Below are 16,970 nucleotides of genomic sequence, written 5' to 3'. Positions count from 1 at the left end.
GACCTCGGGCGAGAGGTCTGTCCCCAGCGGTGCGTGCTTTCCCAGCAGGCTGGTCCCTGTCCCTGGTGCGTCCCTTCCTGTTCTTGGGACGAAGGAATAAGAGGAGCAACAGGAATTAGAACACAGAAGGTTCTGGCATTATGGCCGTCAGATTCGTTACTGCCGACAGCTCTCCGGCCTCAGGGCCTCTCCCCGTGGCTCCGTGCGCCCCTGGTGACCCCTGCCCGAGCTGGCACCGCACGCACGCCCTGATGCTCTGGGTGACTTACGTGGTCTGGGGTGGACCGGGGGCCACGAGGCAGGTCCGTGTGGGGCCAGGGGCCGGGCTGACGGGGTGGAGGGGAGGGGCCTGGAGGCAGGTGAGTGACCCCCTCACCTTCCCCCTGGCTGCTCCCTGGACTAACCTGCCACGGGCCCACATCCACACGTCCTCGGGCCACAGCCGCCCCAGGGGGCCCCACACGAGGCCTCTCCGGGGTGTGGGCCCCTCCCCCGCACGTGCCTGCAGCAGGTGCACGGGCGTCTCCGGGCGGGAGAGCGGAAGACCGCACGGGCTCTGTTCGCCCGCGGAGGGCCTGCCCGAGTGCCCGGTGCTCAGGGGCCTGCGGGCTCAGGCGCGTGGTCGGGGGCCCGTGTCCACTAACAACCACTCCGATTAACACTCCGGGGCAGAGACCGCAAACCTCCGCCCGTGTGCCTGGGAACAGCTCCCTCTTTTGGCCTCAGAGGCACACGTTTCCACCTTGGGGTCCAGAGCAGCGCTGGGGCCCGGCCCCCGTGTGTGTCCGGCGGAGGGGCCTGGGGACCGGCGGAGGCGCGCCTGAGCCCTCCCGCTGCTGGCCGTCCTTCCGCCGCCTGCAGGCAGGGGTGACCCGCACCTGGGACCTGGGTCGTCTTTGAGGCCTCGCTGCCAGGGCCCCGCACCCCTGCTCCCTGCACAAAGCTGCCAGGCGGCGTGGCCCTGAATTAAGTCCCCTCCCGACTGGGTTCCCTCGCCGCCTGGAGGTGCCAAGAAAGGCCTGGCTGCTCGCCCTCCACTAACGAGCTGGCCCTGCTCTGCTGCCCACCTGCCTGCGTCCCTCCTCCGGGAGGCCCCGCCCTGCACCCCACACCCGGGGGGCCTGCTCCCGCAGCTCACCCCGCGGAGGCCGCAGAGCCGCCACACCCCTGACCCGGCGGCGGGCGGGGAGGTGCCGGGGACGCCCCGCTGACCGCCCACGCCCCCGCTGCAGGCTTTCCAGAGCTCGCTCCTGTTCGCCCGGGGGCGTGAGGGCCGCCCGGAGTTCTGCGTCCCCATGTGCATCGTGCCCGCCAGCATTAGCTGCAACATCCCGGGCTCAGACGTCAGCCTGGGCTCTGACACTGGCCTCAATGTCCTGGTGGAGGTGAGGGGCCCCAGCAACGCCGCCGCTCGGCCGGATCCAGGTCCGGGGAGGAGCCCCCCGCCCCCTGCAGGCCCAGGACAGGAGGCCCTGCTGCTTCGTGGGCTTATGGCCCCACTCAGGCGGACGGCAGGGCCCGGACGTGGTGTCCCAGGGAGGGCGTGCACGCGGGGGTTAGGGGACCGTGAGGGTGAGCGCTCTGGGGGTCAGCGGGGCATGGCCATGGCCTGGAACCCCCTGCCCGTGGCTGTCTGGGGAGGGTCTCCCGTGCTCGAGGGTCCGGCGGGCCCTGTGCTGGCCCCGCCTGGTCTGTGTGCTCCGTGCCGGACCTGAGGGCCTCCGGCCCAGCCGCGGGCTGCCGTGGGCAGTGGCCCAGGGTGGGCGCCTCCTCGAGGGTCACGTCGCCTGGGCTCCTGAGCTTGCCGTGCAAAGCCCTGCAGCCGCCGGAGGCCCTGGGAAGACGGCAGCTGGGGTCCCGGCTGTGGTTCAGAGCTGCAGCACCGCGAGGGCCGGGGAGGCTTCCCCTGGGCCTCGGTCCGGAGTGCGCTGCGCCCCGGCCTTGAGCTCGTGACCCGTGCACCTTGGCGTCTTGCTCATTTTCTCCCCGAATTTGCTGTCGGGAGGTGAGGTCATCCTGCTTCTGGGCAGGGCCACGGCCTCATTCTCAGGTGGTGGCTCCCGTGGGCCCCACACGTGACCTCGTTGGGTTCTCTTCCTGCTTCCTCTCGTGTACAGGAGGGCCTCGGGCAGACCCCACGTAGCCCCGGCCACGGGGCGCGGGAGGCTCCAGGCGTCGCACCTTTGCGGTGCTCACAGTGCTGCGAGGCTTCACCAGGGCTCTGTGCTGGGTGGGACCCGCCCCGCCCCGCCCCGCCCCTGCCTGGTCTGGTCCTCCCGCCCCAGTTCCTGGAGAGGACCTCCCAGCTCTCGGGCCCGGCCAGACCCCGTCCTCACGGCCAGTTCCACGGGCTCTGTGTCTTCGCTGTACCGAGTTCCACCTTATCTTCTCACGTGACACATTCTTGAAGGCCCAGTGAGGCCACACGTTAGCAGTTAGAGACGTGAAGCTTTGACGCCGGTGGGGTCTGCCCTGGGATGGCTCGGAGAATCTTCCAGGCGCCGCTGCAGGGGGTCTGCGGTTGGGAGGGGATGTTCCCACCGTGAGCAGGGCCAGGCCGGGGGCATCAGCACCCCTGGATTCCTCCTGGTCCCCACAAAAGGCAGAGAGGCCCGTGCGTGCACCACCAGCTGGGGACGGGGTGCCGTCCGTGCTGGTTTAGGAACGTGGTGTTGGGGGGAAGGTGCTGACTGAAATTGCTGGATCGAGACCTGGTGATGCCAGGTTGGGCCGCGGTGGCCTGGGGGCTGCGGGCCGGCCTGGGGAGCCCGGAGAGGGGCTCTGACCTGTACTCCAAGGTGCTGCTTTGGGGCCCAGCCAGGCGAGCGCTGGACCCGAGTGCCTGTCCTCGGCGGGCCGGGGAGGGGCGCTGTGGTCCGCGGAGCGTGCGTGGTGGTCTGGGCCGGTGGGGCAGCGGCAAGGAGGCGGAGAGGGCGCTCAGCCTGTGTGTGAGGAGGGCCCGCAGCTGATTTCTGTAGGAGACCCCCAGGCCGAGGAGCGTCTGGAGGGGTTCTGAGGACCTCTGTCCGGGAGCTGCTGTCCGCTAGGAGCATAGGTGCGCTCATGCGATGTGCTGGTCACGGGGAGACTGATGCCCAAAACCCAAATGTCACGGGGAGCTTCTCGGAAGGAGCCCACCAAACGGAAATTCCCACTGAGCCCATAAAATCTGCCAGCGCCCACGTCCTGCGGGGCCGCGGGGGCAGCAGGAGTGAACTGGCCCTGGGCACCCCTCCCCGTGGCGGGCGGTGTCAGGACGCAGGGACCACACCAGCGCGGCAGGGCCTGGGGTGGAGTGACCCGTGTCCCTCTCTGTGGCCAGACGTGTGACCGCATCAAGCAGTCGGCCAGCGGGACCAAGCGCCGCGTGTTCATCATCGAGACCATGGGAGGCTACTGCGGCTACCTGGCCAACATGGGGGGCCTCGCCGCAGGGGCCGACGCCGCCTACATCTTCGAAGAGCCCTTCGATATCCGAGACCTGCAGGTGCGTCCAGGCCCGGGCCCCCGGGGGTGACGGGGTGGGCGCCTGACTGACGGCACGCTCTTCCCTAGGCCAACGTGGAGCACCTGACCGAGAAGATGAAGACCACCATTCAGAGGGGCCTTGTGCTCAGGTAGGGCGCCCCCTCCTCGCTCACCGAGCCCTGGCTTCTCAGAGCCGTCCGGGCTCGGGGTCTAAACGCTCGGGGGCAGTCCAGCGTCTGCCCCGGTCCTCACTCGACCCCGAAGAAACACAGGAGTCGCTGCACGTGGTGTTAGAAACCGCATGCGCCTAAGTCACTGATGGGCAGTTTTTAAAAAGTCACTTTTGCTTTGTAGTCTGCTTTGCTTTTTTTATGATCTGCCTGGCCTCCTTGAAGAGGGGGGCACGATGTGCGGGGGGTCCGTCTGCCCCACTGTGTCCTGAGCACGGACCACACCCCCCACTGCACCCNCACACCCCACCCTCGCCCCTCCCCTGCCCAGGCCTGAGCACGCCCCATCCTCGCTCCCTCGCCCGCCATGCCCTGAGCACCCCCTCCCCCACGCCCCTGCAGGAACGAGAGTTGCAGCGAGCACTACACCACGGACTTCATCTACCAGCTCTACTCCGAGGAGGGCAAGGGCGTGTTCGACTGCAGGAAGAACGTGCTGGGCCACATGCAGCAGGTGGGGCCGCCACACACGCAGACATGCGACCAACTTGCAGCCCCTGCCTGGGAAGCTCTGTGTTCGAGCCTTGTTTTAGCTGTGGGGGGGAACGTGTGCTCCTTAGGTGGTTTCATCACGGCGTTTCCTTCCCTAAGTGACGTTCCGTTTAAAAGCTGTGGTAAATCCCAGCAGCTTTAGGAATTCTGTGCATGGGGAGACGGGCATCGTAAGGAAACTATCAACGCTCACACAGCCAAGTTCAGTGCTTCATCTATGGGGCCTTCAAACCTAAGTGTACAGATCAGACACGCGATGCTGGAGGGTTGCACAAGGTCAGAGTGCTCTGCAGGAGTCCTGGGAGGCTCTGATTTGCAGGTGCGCCCCAGAGGTCAAAGCGGGCGTGGATCAAGGGCGGCACCTGTCCTGGTCCTGAAGCGGCCACTCCACCGGCACCCTCCGGTATCTCAGGGGTTTTAACTTCGGGTCCACTCGTCTTCCAGAGGGCCCATCAGGTTCCTCAACTTGCGTGAGGACGTGGTGTGCCCCTGTGTATTTTCGTGGATGCCACCGGCCCACGGAGTGGGTCAGATCCTCAAGGGAAACAGTGACCTGCTCCCCGTCCCCAAATACGATTACGGAAGCCTGATGGAGGACTCTGAACTAATGAGGCCGCGAGCTGCCCAGCCCCGGTTGGGTGGGGCAAGCACCTGCCGCTGGCCTCACAGGCTGGGCTCCGGCCACAGGGCCCTGCTACATGCGAGGAGACAAAGACTTGCAAAAACAAAACAGAAACCCCCAAAACCCCTGCTTATATAGATTTGAGTCTCCTAAAAATACAAAGTGAGTTTTGCTAAATACTCGTAACTCTGCGTCTTTAAAAACAGCCAGGAGGGCACTGTTGTGTGACATTTCCTGTGACTCTGACCGACAGGGTGGTGCGCCTTCACCATTTGATAGAAACTTTGGAACCAAGATCTCCGCCAGAGCCATGCAGTGGATCAGCACGAAGCTGAAGGAGGCTCAGGGGAAAGGTACTGGGCATGGGGGGCGGGGACCCTGCGCCAGGGCAGGTGGCTGCCTACCAGGTGTGGGCGTGGGGGAGGTGGGCTCGTACCAGGGGCTGGGGTAGAATCCTGGGCGGGAGAGGTGGGTGCGTACCGGGCGCTGGGCATGGAATCCTGGGCGGGGGAGGTGGGCGCCTCTCCTGCTTTGCTTCGGTTCCGCCTTGAGCTGCACACGACAAAACGGTTTCGCGACGTCAAGGTTGTGGTGGGGAGTACTCGAATACGTGCTTTCTCCTCTTGGGAGTGACGGGAGGTGCTCGGGTGGCTTCGTGGAGTCCCTGTGATGGGCAGAGTGGCTCCGTTACGAGACTGAGCACCTCCCCTTCCCTGTGTCTCCGACTCGGGTCTGGCTTGCACTTGGCACACCTGAGACTTGGGATTCATTCGTGCGCATTCCTTTTGGAGAAAACCAGGAACTGGCAAGTGCCTGGGCCGCTGGCGCCTTTGGAGCCTGAGTGTGTCCTGCTTCCCGCACGTCCACTCCTCCCACCAGGGGGAGCCTCAGGACTGCGGACCACTCTCCCGCGTCCCCGCAGTCCGCCACCCTGCAAACCCGCAGGGGCTGGCATAGTTTAGTGGACGGAAGCCCACAGATGGCATGGCCCACTGATGCCGCGTTAGGGTTTGCACGTGCCCACATTGTGGGCATGTGCGTGTCTGGGGTTCAGTGCTGGGGCCCACCGGCTCGGCCCCCACCCCCGGGTCCTGCTGACGCGCATGGGCCCAGCAGTGTAGACGTGCTCACCAACCACAGGCTGGCTCACCTGCACCGTGTAGGAGTTCCCCGTCACTTTCGGAGTCGTGCTGTGATGGGGTACCGGGCAGCGTCGCTGTGGCTTTGAGGTGACCTTCAAAAGCGATGAAGGAAATGCCAGGTTCCCTTGTGTTAATTTCAGGGTCTTGCTGTTCCATGGGCTCTTCCAGCATTTTGCGTGTTTTTCTATTGTTTGGTAATGTTTACCTTGTTCGTGTGTTTTACACTTTTGTTGTTTTATAGAGTTAAAATCATTTTGGTTATTTTATAGAAACTTGTTCTACTTTAGATGATAGGAAATTCTTCTATCTAATACTCTGTCGATTGGGTGTTGCAGGTTGGGATTTCACGCGAGGCTTCCCATCTGTCTGAGTGCATGGTATCTCTTAACGAAGTGCTCCTAATCTTTATGTAGCCAGTTTGCTTTTTCCTTTATGACTTGAGCTCTGTTTTCCTAAAGCATCCTTTTATGTTAACTGTTCGATCCACCTGAGTTGTTAGGAGCGTGAGGTCGGAGTTCATGTTCATGTGGAGACTCGCTTGCCTGGGTGCCATCTGAGAAACGTCTAGTCTCCAGCACAGCCGGCAGTGTGTAAACTTACCGGGACCATCTGTGGGCTACTGGGGTTTCTGAATGATTACAGAGAGCCGGGAAGGCAAGGCCCTTCTACCCGGACCTCCTTCCACTGTTTAGCCATTCTTGGCCTTTTGAGCTGGCGCAGAAACAGAATCGGATTGTCAGGGCCCACCAAAACTCCACTGTATTTCTTGAGAGAATTACATTTAACCAAGAATTTGGAGGAAGAATTGATATTAAAAAATTTGTTTTAATGTTTACTTTTGAAAGACAGAGATAGATCATGAGCAGGGGAGGGGCAGAGAGGGAGACACAGAATCTGAAGCAGCTCCAGGCTCTGAGCTGTCAGCACAGAGCCCGATGCGGGACTCGAACTTATGAATCGTGAGATCATGACCTGAGCTGAGGTCGGCTGCATAACCGACTGAGCCACCCACGTGCCCCTCCATTGGATGTTTTGAGAGAAGTATATTTAATCAAGAATTTGGAGGAAGAATTGACATTAAAAAAAATTTTTTTTAACGTTTGTTTTTGAGAAGCAGAGCATGAGCAGGGGAGGGGCAGAGAGAGGGGGAGAGACAGAATCCTAAGCAGGCTCCAGGCTCTGAGCTGTCAGCACAGAGCCTGACGCGGGGCTTGAACTCACAAACCATGAGATGACTTGAGCCAAAGCTGGATGCTTAACTGACTGAGCCACGCAGGTGCCCCTTATCTCTTATTAAAGCATGAAGATCTTGCATATCTTTTGCTAAGTTTATTCCCAACTTCTTGATATTTAAAAAAAGCATCATTGTAGACGGCTTTTTTTTTTACAAACCACTGGCCTATAGAAATACAGTTGTTGTAAATGGAGTTACTTTGTGACCAGTAACATTCTACACACTCTTATTTCTGGTAATTACTAGTAGATCTGCTTTTCACACCCACGGGCATCTTCCCAGGTGCATACAAGCTTACACTCTGGGGTGGGTTTCACTCCAGAGAAACCTGCGAGAGCTGCTGTGACGGGGGCTGCTGGCCCCAGTGAGAACGGGGAGCACGCAGTGCCCCTTGACCAAGCATTACTGTCACCTAACTGGGGTCGCTCTGCACTGAACGCTTGCTGTTGGTCTCTGCCAAGTGTCTGATTCGTGAGGATACTGATGTTCATTAGGTGTTCTGTGATCACAGAAGGGTACTTTGTGTTTCCCGTATCTAATGAGACCATCTCATAAGCCAAAATGGCATAAAGTGAAGAAGTAGTTTGTGCAGGAAAATCCGTGAGCCTCTCTAGACCCCAAGACCGCTTAGGACATGCATGAAAGACATCCGGGTGAAGCCTGGAGGCTCACAGCTCAAGGCTGCCATGGCTGGTGCGCGTGCGGTTCCCGGGAAGGCGCCGGGTGGCGCGCATCTTGGCCCCCACCCCCACCCCCCGGCCTGCTCCCTGCAAAGCAAGGCTCAGTGCTGATTGCGCTTTTTGCCTTTTTTTGTAAAAGGGAAAATCTTTGGTTTTCATTCAGTTTTCGGAAACAGGTATCAACGCAGGTCTTTCGTAAAAGCAGGGTAGCTGTACAGACGCCCGCGCTGGCTGGCGGTTCACGTGCGTTTTCNGGTCCCTGGGGAATCAGGGAGGTGGGGGTCCCGCCCCGGCATGGTTGGGGTGTGGGCCTAGGTCATCACATGAGGCCTGGGGGTGGCGGTCCCCTGTGGAAATCAGGGAGATGGGAGCTTTGCCCTTTCTGGAGGGCTGGCCGACCTCCCTGGGACCCCTCCCGCCAGCCCCCCGCCGCCTTCGCAGGGAGGGTGGGTGGACCACGGTCTCCCGTGTTTACAGAGCCGCTCCTGGGATCTTTAAACTGTCCGAGCAGCTCCGTTTTCTAAAAATTTTCTGGTGCCTGTGGCGCTGGTAACCCCCCGTACCGCAGACGCCGGTGGTTTGGGTGGGTGCCTGTCCTCACCCGGTCTCCTGACCAGGCTGACTGGATCTGTTCATCGATAACGTGAGATTTCAGAAACAGGTTGAAACAGATCCCACGGAATTTTAGTCTTCAAGGAACCAGCTCTGGCTCTGGTTCTTTCCACAAAGTGTGTTTCATACGTTCCTTGTTTGGGGTTTTCCCTTCCCAGTTCCCGCAGGGGTGCTCACCCCTTAACTTGCAGCCTCTGCGTGCGCTCGTTAGCCTACGCTCCCCGGGACATTGCACCGAGGCCAGTGTCCCGCTTCCAGTACTTAGGGAGCTGCCCCCCAACTATCGGAGCGCCCCTTCCCGGGGTCCTGGGGGCGCATCGCTAAGCACAGGTAGCAGCGGCCCCGCTCAGGGTGAGTGTGCGAGACGAGGCCACGCCTCCCCCCACGCTGGCAGGGTTGTGTGCCGTGGCCCCCGGGACTTGTCCCACCTGTCAGAAGCCGGAGAGCATGGGGGCCTTGCCTCCTGCTCGAGGAGGGGCACCAGCCGGCCGTTCTCTGCCCCCCATGACCTGCTGCCCGCCGGCAGCAAACCTCCCGTCCCGCCCTCCGTGTGACATGTCATTTGCTCCGACACCACTCTGTCCTGCAGGAAAAAGATTTACGACCGAGGAGTCCATCTGCGTGCTGGGAATAAGCAAAAGGAACCTGCTCTTCCAACCTGTGGCACAGCTGAAGCAGGAAACGGACTTCGAGTAAGTAAATAAAACCGCGTGTAGCCTCACTGCCTGTAGAGGGATGGACAGAGCAGCACTGCCGGGGTCGAGGCCAGCGACGCGTTCTCACGAGTCACTCAGACACGACGCGGGAAGGGCAGGGAACAAGGGCCTGCTCCGTCGTCCCGTCCTCACGGCCCCCCACCCCGTCCACAGGCACCGGATCCCCAAGGAGCAGTGGTGGCTGAAGCTGCGGCCCCTCATGAAGATCCTGGCCAAGTACAAGGCCAGCTACGAGGTGTCGGAGCCGGGGCAGCTGGAGCCCGTGCATCACCGCGGCCACGAGGAGCCGGCCGCCATCTAGACCCGCGCTGCACGGCCGCCGCCGGCGGCGTCCCGTTTACCGCCCGTTTTTGTGACACTTAAGTTATTCATCGGCACTTGACGTGAGTTCTGTCGACGTGGACACGGTCACAGAGCCCCTCCCGTCCCCTCCCTCACGGACCCCCAGCCTCCAGCACGACCTGTCTGCTGTGTTGTGTCTCCTACTCTGTCTCTCGCTTTGAAACTCGTGTATCCAGTAGAATTAAACGTTCGGCTAAAACTCCAGCCCTGGGCCTCGACTGAGCTTTGTAGACATAGGCACTTAAATCCTCGGGATAAAGGTTTTCTCGGCAGGTACTGACAGAATATTTTTACAGGGATCAGTGACCCAGGCCACGTGTGAGTTCAAAGTCCTTGAGGACGACACAGATTCCGCTTTCACCCACGGCAGAGGTGGGACTTGTCAGGTGGGCGGAGGGGGCCCTGCACAGATGACACAGGTCCTACTCAAGTGACTCCACGTGCAGAATAAAGACTAGAAACCGGGACTGTCTCTTAAGAACGAGGCGAGCTTACCCAGCAGACTTCACTCCCAGCCGCGCGCTGACGTGGCGGGGGAAGTCAGTGTCCGGCGGGCCCACACTCCAGCCCTGTGGGCAGTCACAGGCAGCGGGGATGACCTGCTTCCCCCAGGGAGGGAACACGGCCACTTTCCATCTGTGCTCAGTGAAGAGCGTCTGCCTGCTGTGTCATCTAGAGGCGTACGGGACGGGCCCTGGACCCGGACGCAGGAAGTACGTCTGGAGCAGCACCGAGCGCGCTCTGGCTCTGAAATACGTACAGTGAGCAACAGGAGACGGTGGGAGGAGGGGAGGGCTTACCAGGCCGCCCTGGGTCACCCGGCCATTCCAGACTTTTCCACGGGGCCTGGCTGTGACCACACGGGGTTTACAAATCAAGGCACATCGGTTTTAAAAAGGGCCCCCAGAAATCCTGTAGCAAAATGTCATTTAAAACCATGACTGAAGGAAACACAGGTAGGTAAAGATGCTTTTTATTTTTAAATGTTTAAAATAAATACTCCATGATTTTAGTTAAAAAAGCATCTAGACCCATCAGAAAATCTTAGAACTATAATGTGTGCATCGTGGCATCAAATACATGCTCAGGATCGTCTGTTCCCTTCTGAGACTGAGGAGCTGGGTCTGACCAGCCACACACAGTGATACATTTTATCACGTGTGTGGAGGGGGGGAAACAGTACCTTTCCTCATCTTTCAAGTTAAATCAGCCCAGGCTCCGTTAGAGCAGTGGCGCCGGCCTCCCTGCCCGGCCCGCGCCCCAGCACAAACTATCTCAGGGTCCACGACGGGTCCTTGGCGATTTTCGCATTCTCGGGTCCGAGCAGGGCCAGGCTGCGTGTGCTCCTCCCAACGCCCAGGTACCTGGCAGGTAGGGGGTAGGTCAGGGCCGTTCCTGCACCCGGACCTTCGGGGGCCACAGGCTCTACGCACTCGGCCACACAGCACTTACTGGTCACTCACGGTGATGAGATCCTCGCGGCTGACAGCAAAGAGCCGCTCCCGGTGCGCCTGCTTCAGCTCGTCCGAGAGGCCATACAGGAAGTGGTCCAGCCCTGCGGGCAGTGGGGATGGAGAGAAGCCCTTACCCACGCTGCCCTGCTCCAAGGGGACTTGACGGACACGCTTCCAGCACAGGTCAAGGCCTCTCCCCAGGGCTGGGGGGTGCTCGTGTGCCCCCCCCTCAAGCCCTTTAGTGATGGAGCCCCCCAACCCCGCGAGGGACAAGCCCCAGAGGCCCACGTGTGTGCGTCACTGAGGAGAGGACACGGCGGGGCTCAGGCCAGGGTGCTGTGTCCGCCAACATAGTTCGTCAGGAACAGCAAATACCTCTGTCTGAAGGGGCCACGGGGGCATCCACGGCAGAGAAGACGGACAGCTTGGCCTCGTCGATGTCCTGCTGTGTGAATCGCCCAGCCTTAGCCCAGTCGACAGCCTTCGCAAAGGACTGGAGTGTTTCTGTCGAGTGCGGATCCCTAGGAGGCCAGAGAGACTTGCACGCGGCCCACTTCACCAGCAGGTGTTACGCACGGCCGCTGGTTCACGGAGAGGAGACCAGGTGGGCGGGGAACAGGCCGCACAGACGGGCACAGACATGCTGAGAATGTCTGGATAAAGCCCCTCTCTTCCTTAAGAAGCACCTGGAACGTCCTCGTGACCAGCCCTAAGTGGGTGATCCCAGAGACCCCGCTCGGCCTACAGGGAGCCTTCCCGCTCTGTGCGCACAAGTCCCCTCGGCCTGCGGGACGTGGATATTCTAACTTGTGTCCTCGGACCCTCAGGAGCCCAGAAAGTCTCAGCTCACGTTCTCGGTAACTAAGTCTTCGTCTTGGGTAAGCACAGTACTTAAGCTAAAACGTTTCCCGCTAGCACCGAGACCGGATGCTGCTGGGGTGGTTATGCGGCCAGGAAGCGAGAAACAAGGGGAAGCACTTCTCTTTCAAAGGTTCGCCCGCGTGGAGAGCGGCCCTCAGGCAGAGCGCGCGGCGCACACTCACCGGTACGAGTAAAACGTGAAGAGCCCGTCGCGGCCAAGTCTCGCGCCCGCGCCGTACGCGCCGCCCTTCTCTCGGATCTCCGTGTGCAAGAACTTGGCGGTCACAAGGTGCGCGAGGACCTTCAGACTGCAGTGAAGGATTAAAGACCACGAGTGATGGACGTGTCTCACATGGCAGGAACACAAAGGAGAAAGAATGAATGGACAGGAGTGGCCCCCGCGACTTGAGACAGCGCCCAGGGGACTGGAGGTCCCATCCGTCGGGTGAGCAGGTGGCCAGCCTCAGGGCTCGGGCACACCCACAGACCCTCCTTCATCTAAGCCCCATTCTGCCGGCTCTCACTCTCGCCCGAAACACGGGGACCCTCCTGGAGAAGACACGAGTTCTATCAATGGGTCCTCTGTTCGTGGTCAGAACCTAAGTGAGAGGTGGCAGCTAGTGGCCTGGGCGAGAGCCAGAGGCTTCCAGCAAGTTATCTTCCCAGGACAGAGGGTGGCCACACTAACAGGCCCTCCACACTAACAGGAGGCGTGAACAGGTGCCCCAGGACGGTGGTGGGGTTGCTGCTCGCCTCGTGGGCTCTCGGGGCCAGACCTGCGCAGATGGGGCCCCCGCATCACCCCTACACGTTTTTCAGTATTCCGTGTCACATGAGGAACACAAGTTCACAGCTGGGAAACTGTAGAGTACAAAGAACGGGGGAGATCTCGGTATCCCCCCACCCAGGAGCGCTTACAACATCTTCGTGCTTTAAATGTACTTACGCGAGGAAGCGCGTGGCCCTGGTCTGCGTGGTTAGTGTACAGACCACAGGTCAGTTCCCACAGATGTGGGCCCACGCTGGCAGGACGGCGGAACCTCTCCGTGCCCGGCAGCAGCCCCGTGCCCCGCCAGGCGACCCCCCTGCTCTCTGGGCGCCCTCCCTGCCCTCCAGGCCCCGCACCTGGCATGGTCAGGGTCTGTGTAGGGGGCGGTCCTCACGCATTCGCCCACGTGGTTCACGGGGAAGGGGAGCAGGAAGTGCGTCTTCACCTGGTACGGTCTGAAGGTAGGGTCCTGGGGGACAGGTGTGGCCGTGTTGGCTCACGGCCAAGGGGGGGGTGGACGCCAATCACTCCTCACAGCCCCCCTGCTTTACAACGAAATATGCCGACCCCGACCCAAGGAACACAGTTCCCCAACTCGGAACGTCCCCCCTGCACCGTCTCCACCCGCAGTCCACCGTGTGACTCCACCTGTGCCTTCGTGTCCAGAAACGCTACATGTCCGCCATCTGTGAGGGGCCGCACCCAGCCACGGCCCCCAGCAGAGTGGGAGGGCCACAGTGCCCCGCCGACGGGGCGGACGCCACGCAGCCACGGTGCCACGGGGAAGACAGCAGGTCGGGAGGAGGCGGGGAGCGCAAGGCCCCCGGGGCGTGTCCCCCACACGAGCTCCTTCCAGGAAGGGCTCCTTCCAGGGTGACGGGCCGTGTGTACGTACCGTAATCAGCTTCCTTACGACTCGGGGGCTGCCGATGTGTGTGCTTCCACCAGACGCACTGGGGACGGGCTTCTGAAAATACAGGGTTTCCAAGAGAAGTGAGAAAACTCGCGGACTCACCGGAAATCATCCAGGTCTGGTCACAAAGACACACACGTGCCACGTGACCTCAGGAGCAACGTGTTACATTAGCGTGACGTCTGTGCAGGTCCTCGGGTCGACCAGTCCTCACAGGGACACAGCGGAGGAGGGGCAGGCCCCCCTCTGCACAAACACCCGCTGTGAGCTCACAGGGCAGACGGCCCCGCTCGGGACACCAGGAGACCCGTCCGTGCACCACAGCCGCCCGCAGCACTTGCCCGCAGCACAGAGACCTGCCCGTGCGGGTGGGCTTCCGGCCATTCTCACGCCGGCTCGGGGGATCATAACCCACGGCTCTTCCGCAGCAGGAAAGCACTCGCTGCAGAGGCTGAAGTGACAGGAAGGGCGCGCAGGAGCCAAGGCCAGACCGTGGGGCTCCGACAAGTCCTCCCTGGGCTGCCCCCGGGCAAGCTGCTCGACCCTGCTGTCCTCTGCTCCCTCCCCTCCCCCCGCCAGGACGTGCGCCCGGCCAGGCTGCCGCCCCGTGAGCGCACTCACCTCCACTATGCGTGGGCGCTCAGCCTTGTGCCCCGCCTCACCGCCACCAAGGCTTCCGACGAACTTGTCCACCGCCTTCTCGGCCAGAGACAGCTGCTGAGGCGTAGCGTTCAGGGAGCACCTGTTCAAAGAGCCGTGAGTGAGTAGGAGGCGCTACTGTAAAAGATACAAGTTTTAGATTCATTACAATTTGTACAAACACCACAAAGGAGTGAATACGACTTTTCTACTTCTCATCCGGAACAACAGCGATTAACCTGTTCAAGAGAAGCAGCCGCACAGAAGTAATGGCTGCAGGCGCAATGGCCGCACTCCTGACCCTGACTCGTTCTCCCCACCCCTTCAGGAGAGCACGCAACACACCTCCTGCTACCGGGGCCTTCGGGCTTGCGTTACCTGAAGGAGGAAAACCTAAGCCACTGCCTAGAAGGGAAGTCCACAATTTGAAACCGTGAACTGGTCATTAAAGTGGAGAAGATGAAGTTGCCGAGGAATTACCAAGCTCTCCAGAAATACTCTCACATCAGTCCCCTAAGTTCCGCTGCGCGTGCGGCCGACAGACTAGACGCTGTGGGTCTCCACCCCTGGGCCCTAGCCCTTCACGGGAGGTGCCGCCTGGTCAGCACGGACTGTTCCAGACGTTACACCAACTGTGCCAACAGTCGTCCGTTCCCTGCCACGAATACGCAAAGCAGCGTTTTATGGAGAAGGAAACAGAAGGTCCGACTGGTCACAGTGCTTATGGTCACAGGGGCGCCTGGGGGGCTCAGTCAGTTAAGCGTCCAGCTTCAGCTCAGGTCATGATCTCAGAGTTCGTGGGTTCGAGCCCCATGTCTGGCTCTGTGCTGACAGCTCAGAGCCTGGAGCTGCTTCAGATTCTGTCTCTCTCTCTGTCCTCCCTCCCTNACTGTGCCAACAGTCGTCCGTTCCCTGCCACGAATACGCAAAGCAGCGTTTTATGGAGAAGGAAACAGAAGGTCCGACTGGTCACAGTGCTTATGACACCTGCCCTCACAGGGGCGCCTGGGGGGCTCAGTCAGTTAAGCGTCCAGCTTCAGCTCAGGTCATGATCTCAGAGTTCGTGGGTTCGAGCCCCATGTCTGGCTCTGTGCTGACAGCTCAGAGCCTGGAGCTGCTTCAGATTCTGTCTCTCCCTCTGTCCTCCCTCCCCGTTTCTGCTTGCACTCGCTCTGTCTCAAAAGTAAATAAACATTAAAAAATTTTTTTGGAAAACACCTGCCCTCGCAGGGGTCGGGAAGTCTGCGGTGGCCCCCAAGGACCAACGGGGAGGACGCTGGGGAGCTCTAGAAAGAACCAGTGAGATGCTGCAAACACAGCGTCAGTCGTTTAAAATCTCCTTCGTGCTCAGGGGCCTGAGGGCTCAGAGGGGGCTTCCCTCCCCCATCGGGCGCCTGCTCTCACGAGAGACGCTGAGGGCTGCTCGGCCCCCGCCAGCGCGCCTCCCCTCGGTCGCAGGGACCTCTTGCCTGCGGCACGTTTGCGGTTTACGTCTGGAACCTCCCTAGCCAGACATTTGCAAGACTGGGCTCTGCAGCTCTAGGGTTCCGGCAGCTTCCCCCTGCCCACCCCCCAGCCTCTGCTCTGCTTGCGTGGGTTATTCCAGAGAAGGACGAGTTTAGGCTCCCGCCTCGCGGGGCACACGTCGGACGGCCGCGCTGTGGGGGGGTGGGGGGGGACGAGGTCTGCTGAGAAGCCGGCCGGGAGCCCCACCTCATGTGGTCTCGGTGCAGCACGTGCTTCCTGATGTGAGGCAGCTTCCGGAGGACGGGACCCATGTCGGCCATGTCTGCGATGCTCTTCAGGAGCCTCACCTGAGCCGGAGAAAGAGACCCTGGAGGCTGAGCTGCGGACAGGCCGCAGGCCCGCTCCCCGGTCTGGTAGCCAGACCCCTGACTTGAGAAACCGGCTGTGGGGGGTGGGGGTGTGGGATGCGCCTGTGAGGCTTGTGGGTGGGAGAGGGGAAGGGGGGGGGGCGTGAGGAAGAAAAAGGTGAATTACGACAATTTTCCCTCCGAGACGTGACCAGCCAGAGCGAGCTTTCCCGGGGCACGGAGAGTCGGGCCCCAGGTCACCTGGTCCATCCCGCCGAAGGTCTCCTGCAGGCCCCCCGCGGGCGTCAGCGTCTGGCTGGCTCTGACGGCCGCGTACAGATGCCCCGAGTCAGGCAGGCCGTTGGACAGCTCCTGAGCGGACATCTTCACCAACACTCGGAAGTGCTCCTCCTCTTCAAAGCACGGGCTTCGGGGACAAGAGCATGTTAAGTCCCCGGAGACCAACCACCCCAGTTTCGAGATTCCCGGAAAGTTAATTAAATGTTAGTTTTCAGACGAGGAGCTACGACACTCAGACGCCTGCCCCCCGTCCCCCGCCGCCGTCCCCAGGAGGAGGGTCTGGACAGCGACCTGTTGAATATGTCACCCCACAGCTGCATCATGTCTGGCAGGTTTCTATCGAGGCAGAAAGATGAAAACAGCACACCCTAAATCGTGAGAAAAGGAAACGAGGACTTAATAGAAGGGACAGAAGAACGTGCTGGAGCAGCGCCAGGAAGCGCCCCGTGACGCAGAAGGAACTGCTACCTGCTCGAACGTGTCCAGGTGCGAGTCGTCGGGGAGCACGTACGGGGACACGGCCATCCCCCCCGTCTTCAGCTCGATCTGCTGAGCCTGCTGTCTGTAGTCCAGAAGGCCGCAGCCCAGCCTGTCGCAGCAAAGGGGGGTTCCCAGCCGCCCGCACCCCACCCCACGCCGCTTCCCACCGCTCGCACCCCGTTCCAGGCAGAGGGGAGGTGTG

General features: G+C 61.0%; 2 protein-coding genes across 3 annotated transcripts in view; one reads left to right on the top strand and one right to left on the bottom strand.

The window, feature by feature from the left end:
- The window catches only part of PFKP (phosphofructokinase, platelet), a 39,539-nt gene extending 29,797 nt beyond the window's left edge, over positions 1 to 9,742 (top strand). Inside the window, 6 exon segments of the mRNA XM_077758551.1 lie at positions 3,323 to 3,487; positions 3,556 to 3,617; positions 4,041 to 4,152; positions 5,066 to 5,165; positions 9,070 to 9,172; positions 9,350 to 9,742. Coding sequence (XP_077614677.1) covers positions 3,323 to 3,487; positions 3,556 to 3,617; positions 4,041 to 4,152; positions 5,066 to 5,165; positions 9,070 to 9,172; positions 9,350 to 9,497 — 690 coding nt within the window. The 3' untranslated portion in view covers positions 9,498 to 9,742.
- A 752-nt stretch (positions 9,743 to 10,494) lies between these two features.
- PITRM1 (pitrilysin metallopeptidase 1) overlaps positions 10,495 to 16,970 on the bottom strand; it is a 41,987-nt gene continuing 35,511 nt past the window's right edge. For both annotated transcript variants that reach the window (XM_077758549.1, XM_077758550.1), the window contains 11 exons: positions 16,757 to 16,877; positions 16,580 to 16,656; positions 16,250 to 16,415; positions 15,888 to 15,988; positions 14,157 to 14,277; positions 13,518 to 13,589; positions 12,979 to 13,091; positions 12,036 to 12,161; positions 11,368 to 11,513; positions 10,991 to 11,093; positions 10,495 to 10,902 (listed from right to left, as the gene is read on the bottom strand). In XM_077758549.1, coding sequence (XP_077614675.1) covers positions 10,809 to 10,902; positions 10,991 to 11,093; positions 11,368 to 11,513; positions 12,036 to 12,161; positions 12,979 to 13,091; positions 13,518 to 13,589; positions 14,157 to 14,277; positions 15,888 to 15,988; positions 16,250 to 16,415; positions 16,580 to 16,656; positions 16,757 to 16,877 — 1,240 coding nt within the window. In that variant the 3' untranslated portion in view covers positions 10,495 to 10,808. The remainder of the gene's footprint in view (positions 10,903 to 10,990; positions 11,094 to 11,367; positions 11,514 to 12,035; positions 12,162 to 12,978; positions 13,092 to 13,517; positions 13,590 to 14,156; positions 14,278 to 15,887; positions 15,989 to 16,249; positions 16,416 to 16,579; positions 16,657 to 16,756; positions 16,878 to 16,970) is intronic.

This window comes from Crocuta crocuta, unplaced genomic scaffold (genome assembly GCF_008692635.1).
Source record: "Crocuta crocuta isolate KB4526 unplaced genomic scaffold, BGI_CrCroc_1.0 scaffold32, whole genome shotgun sequence".
NCBI classification, from domain to species: Eukaryota; Metazoa; Chordata; class Mammalia; order Carnivora; family Hyaenidae; genus Crocuta; species Crocuta crocuta.
Note: the sequence above shows the minus strand (reverse complement) of the source record. Positions and strands in the feature narration are given on the sequence as shown.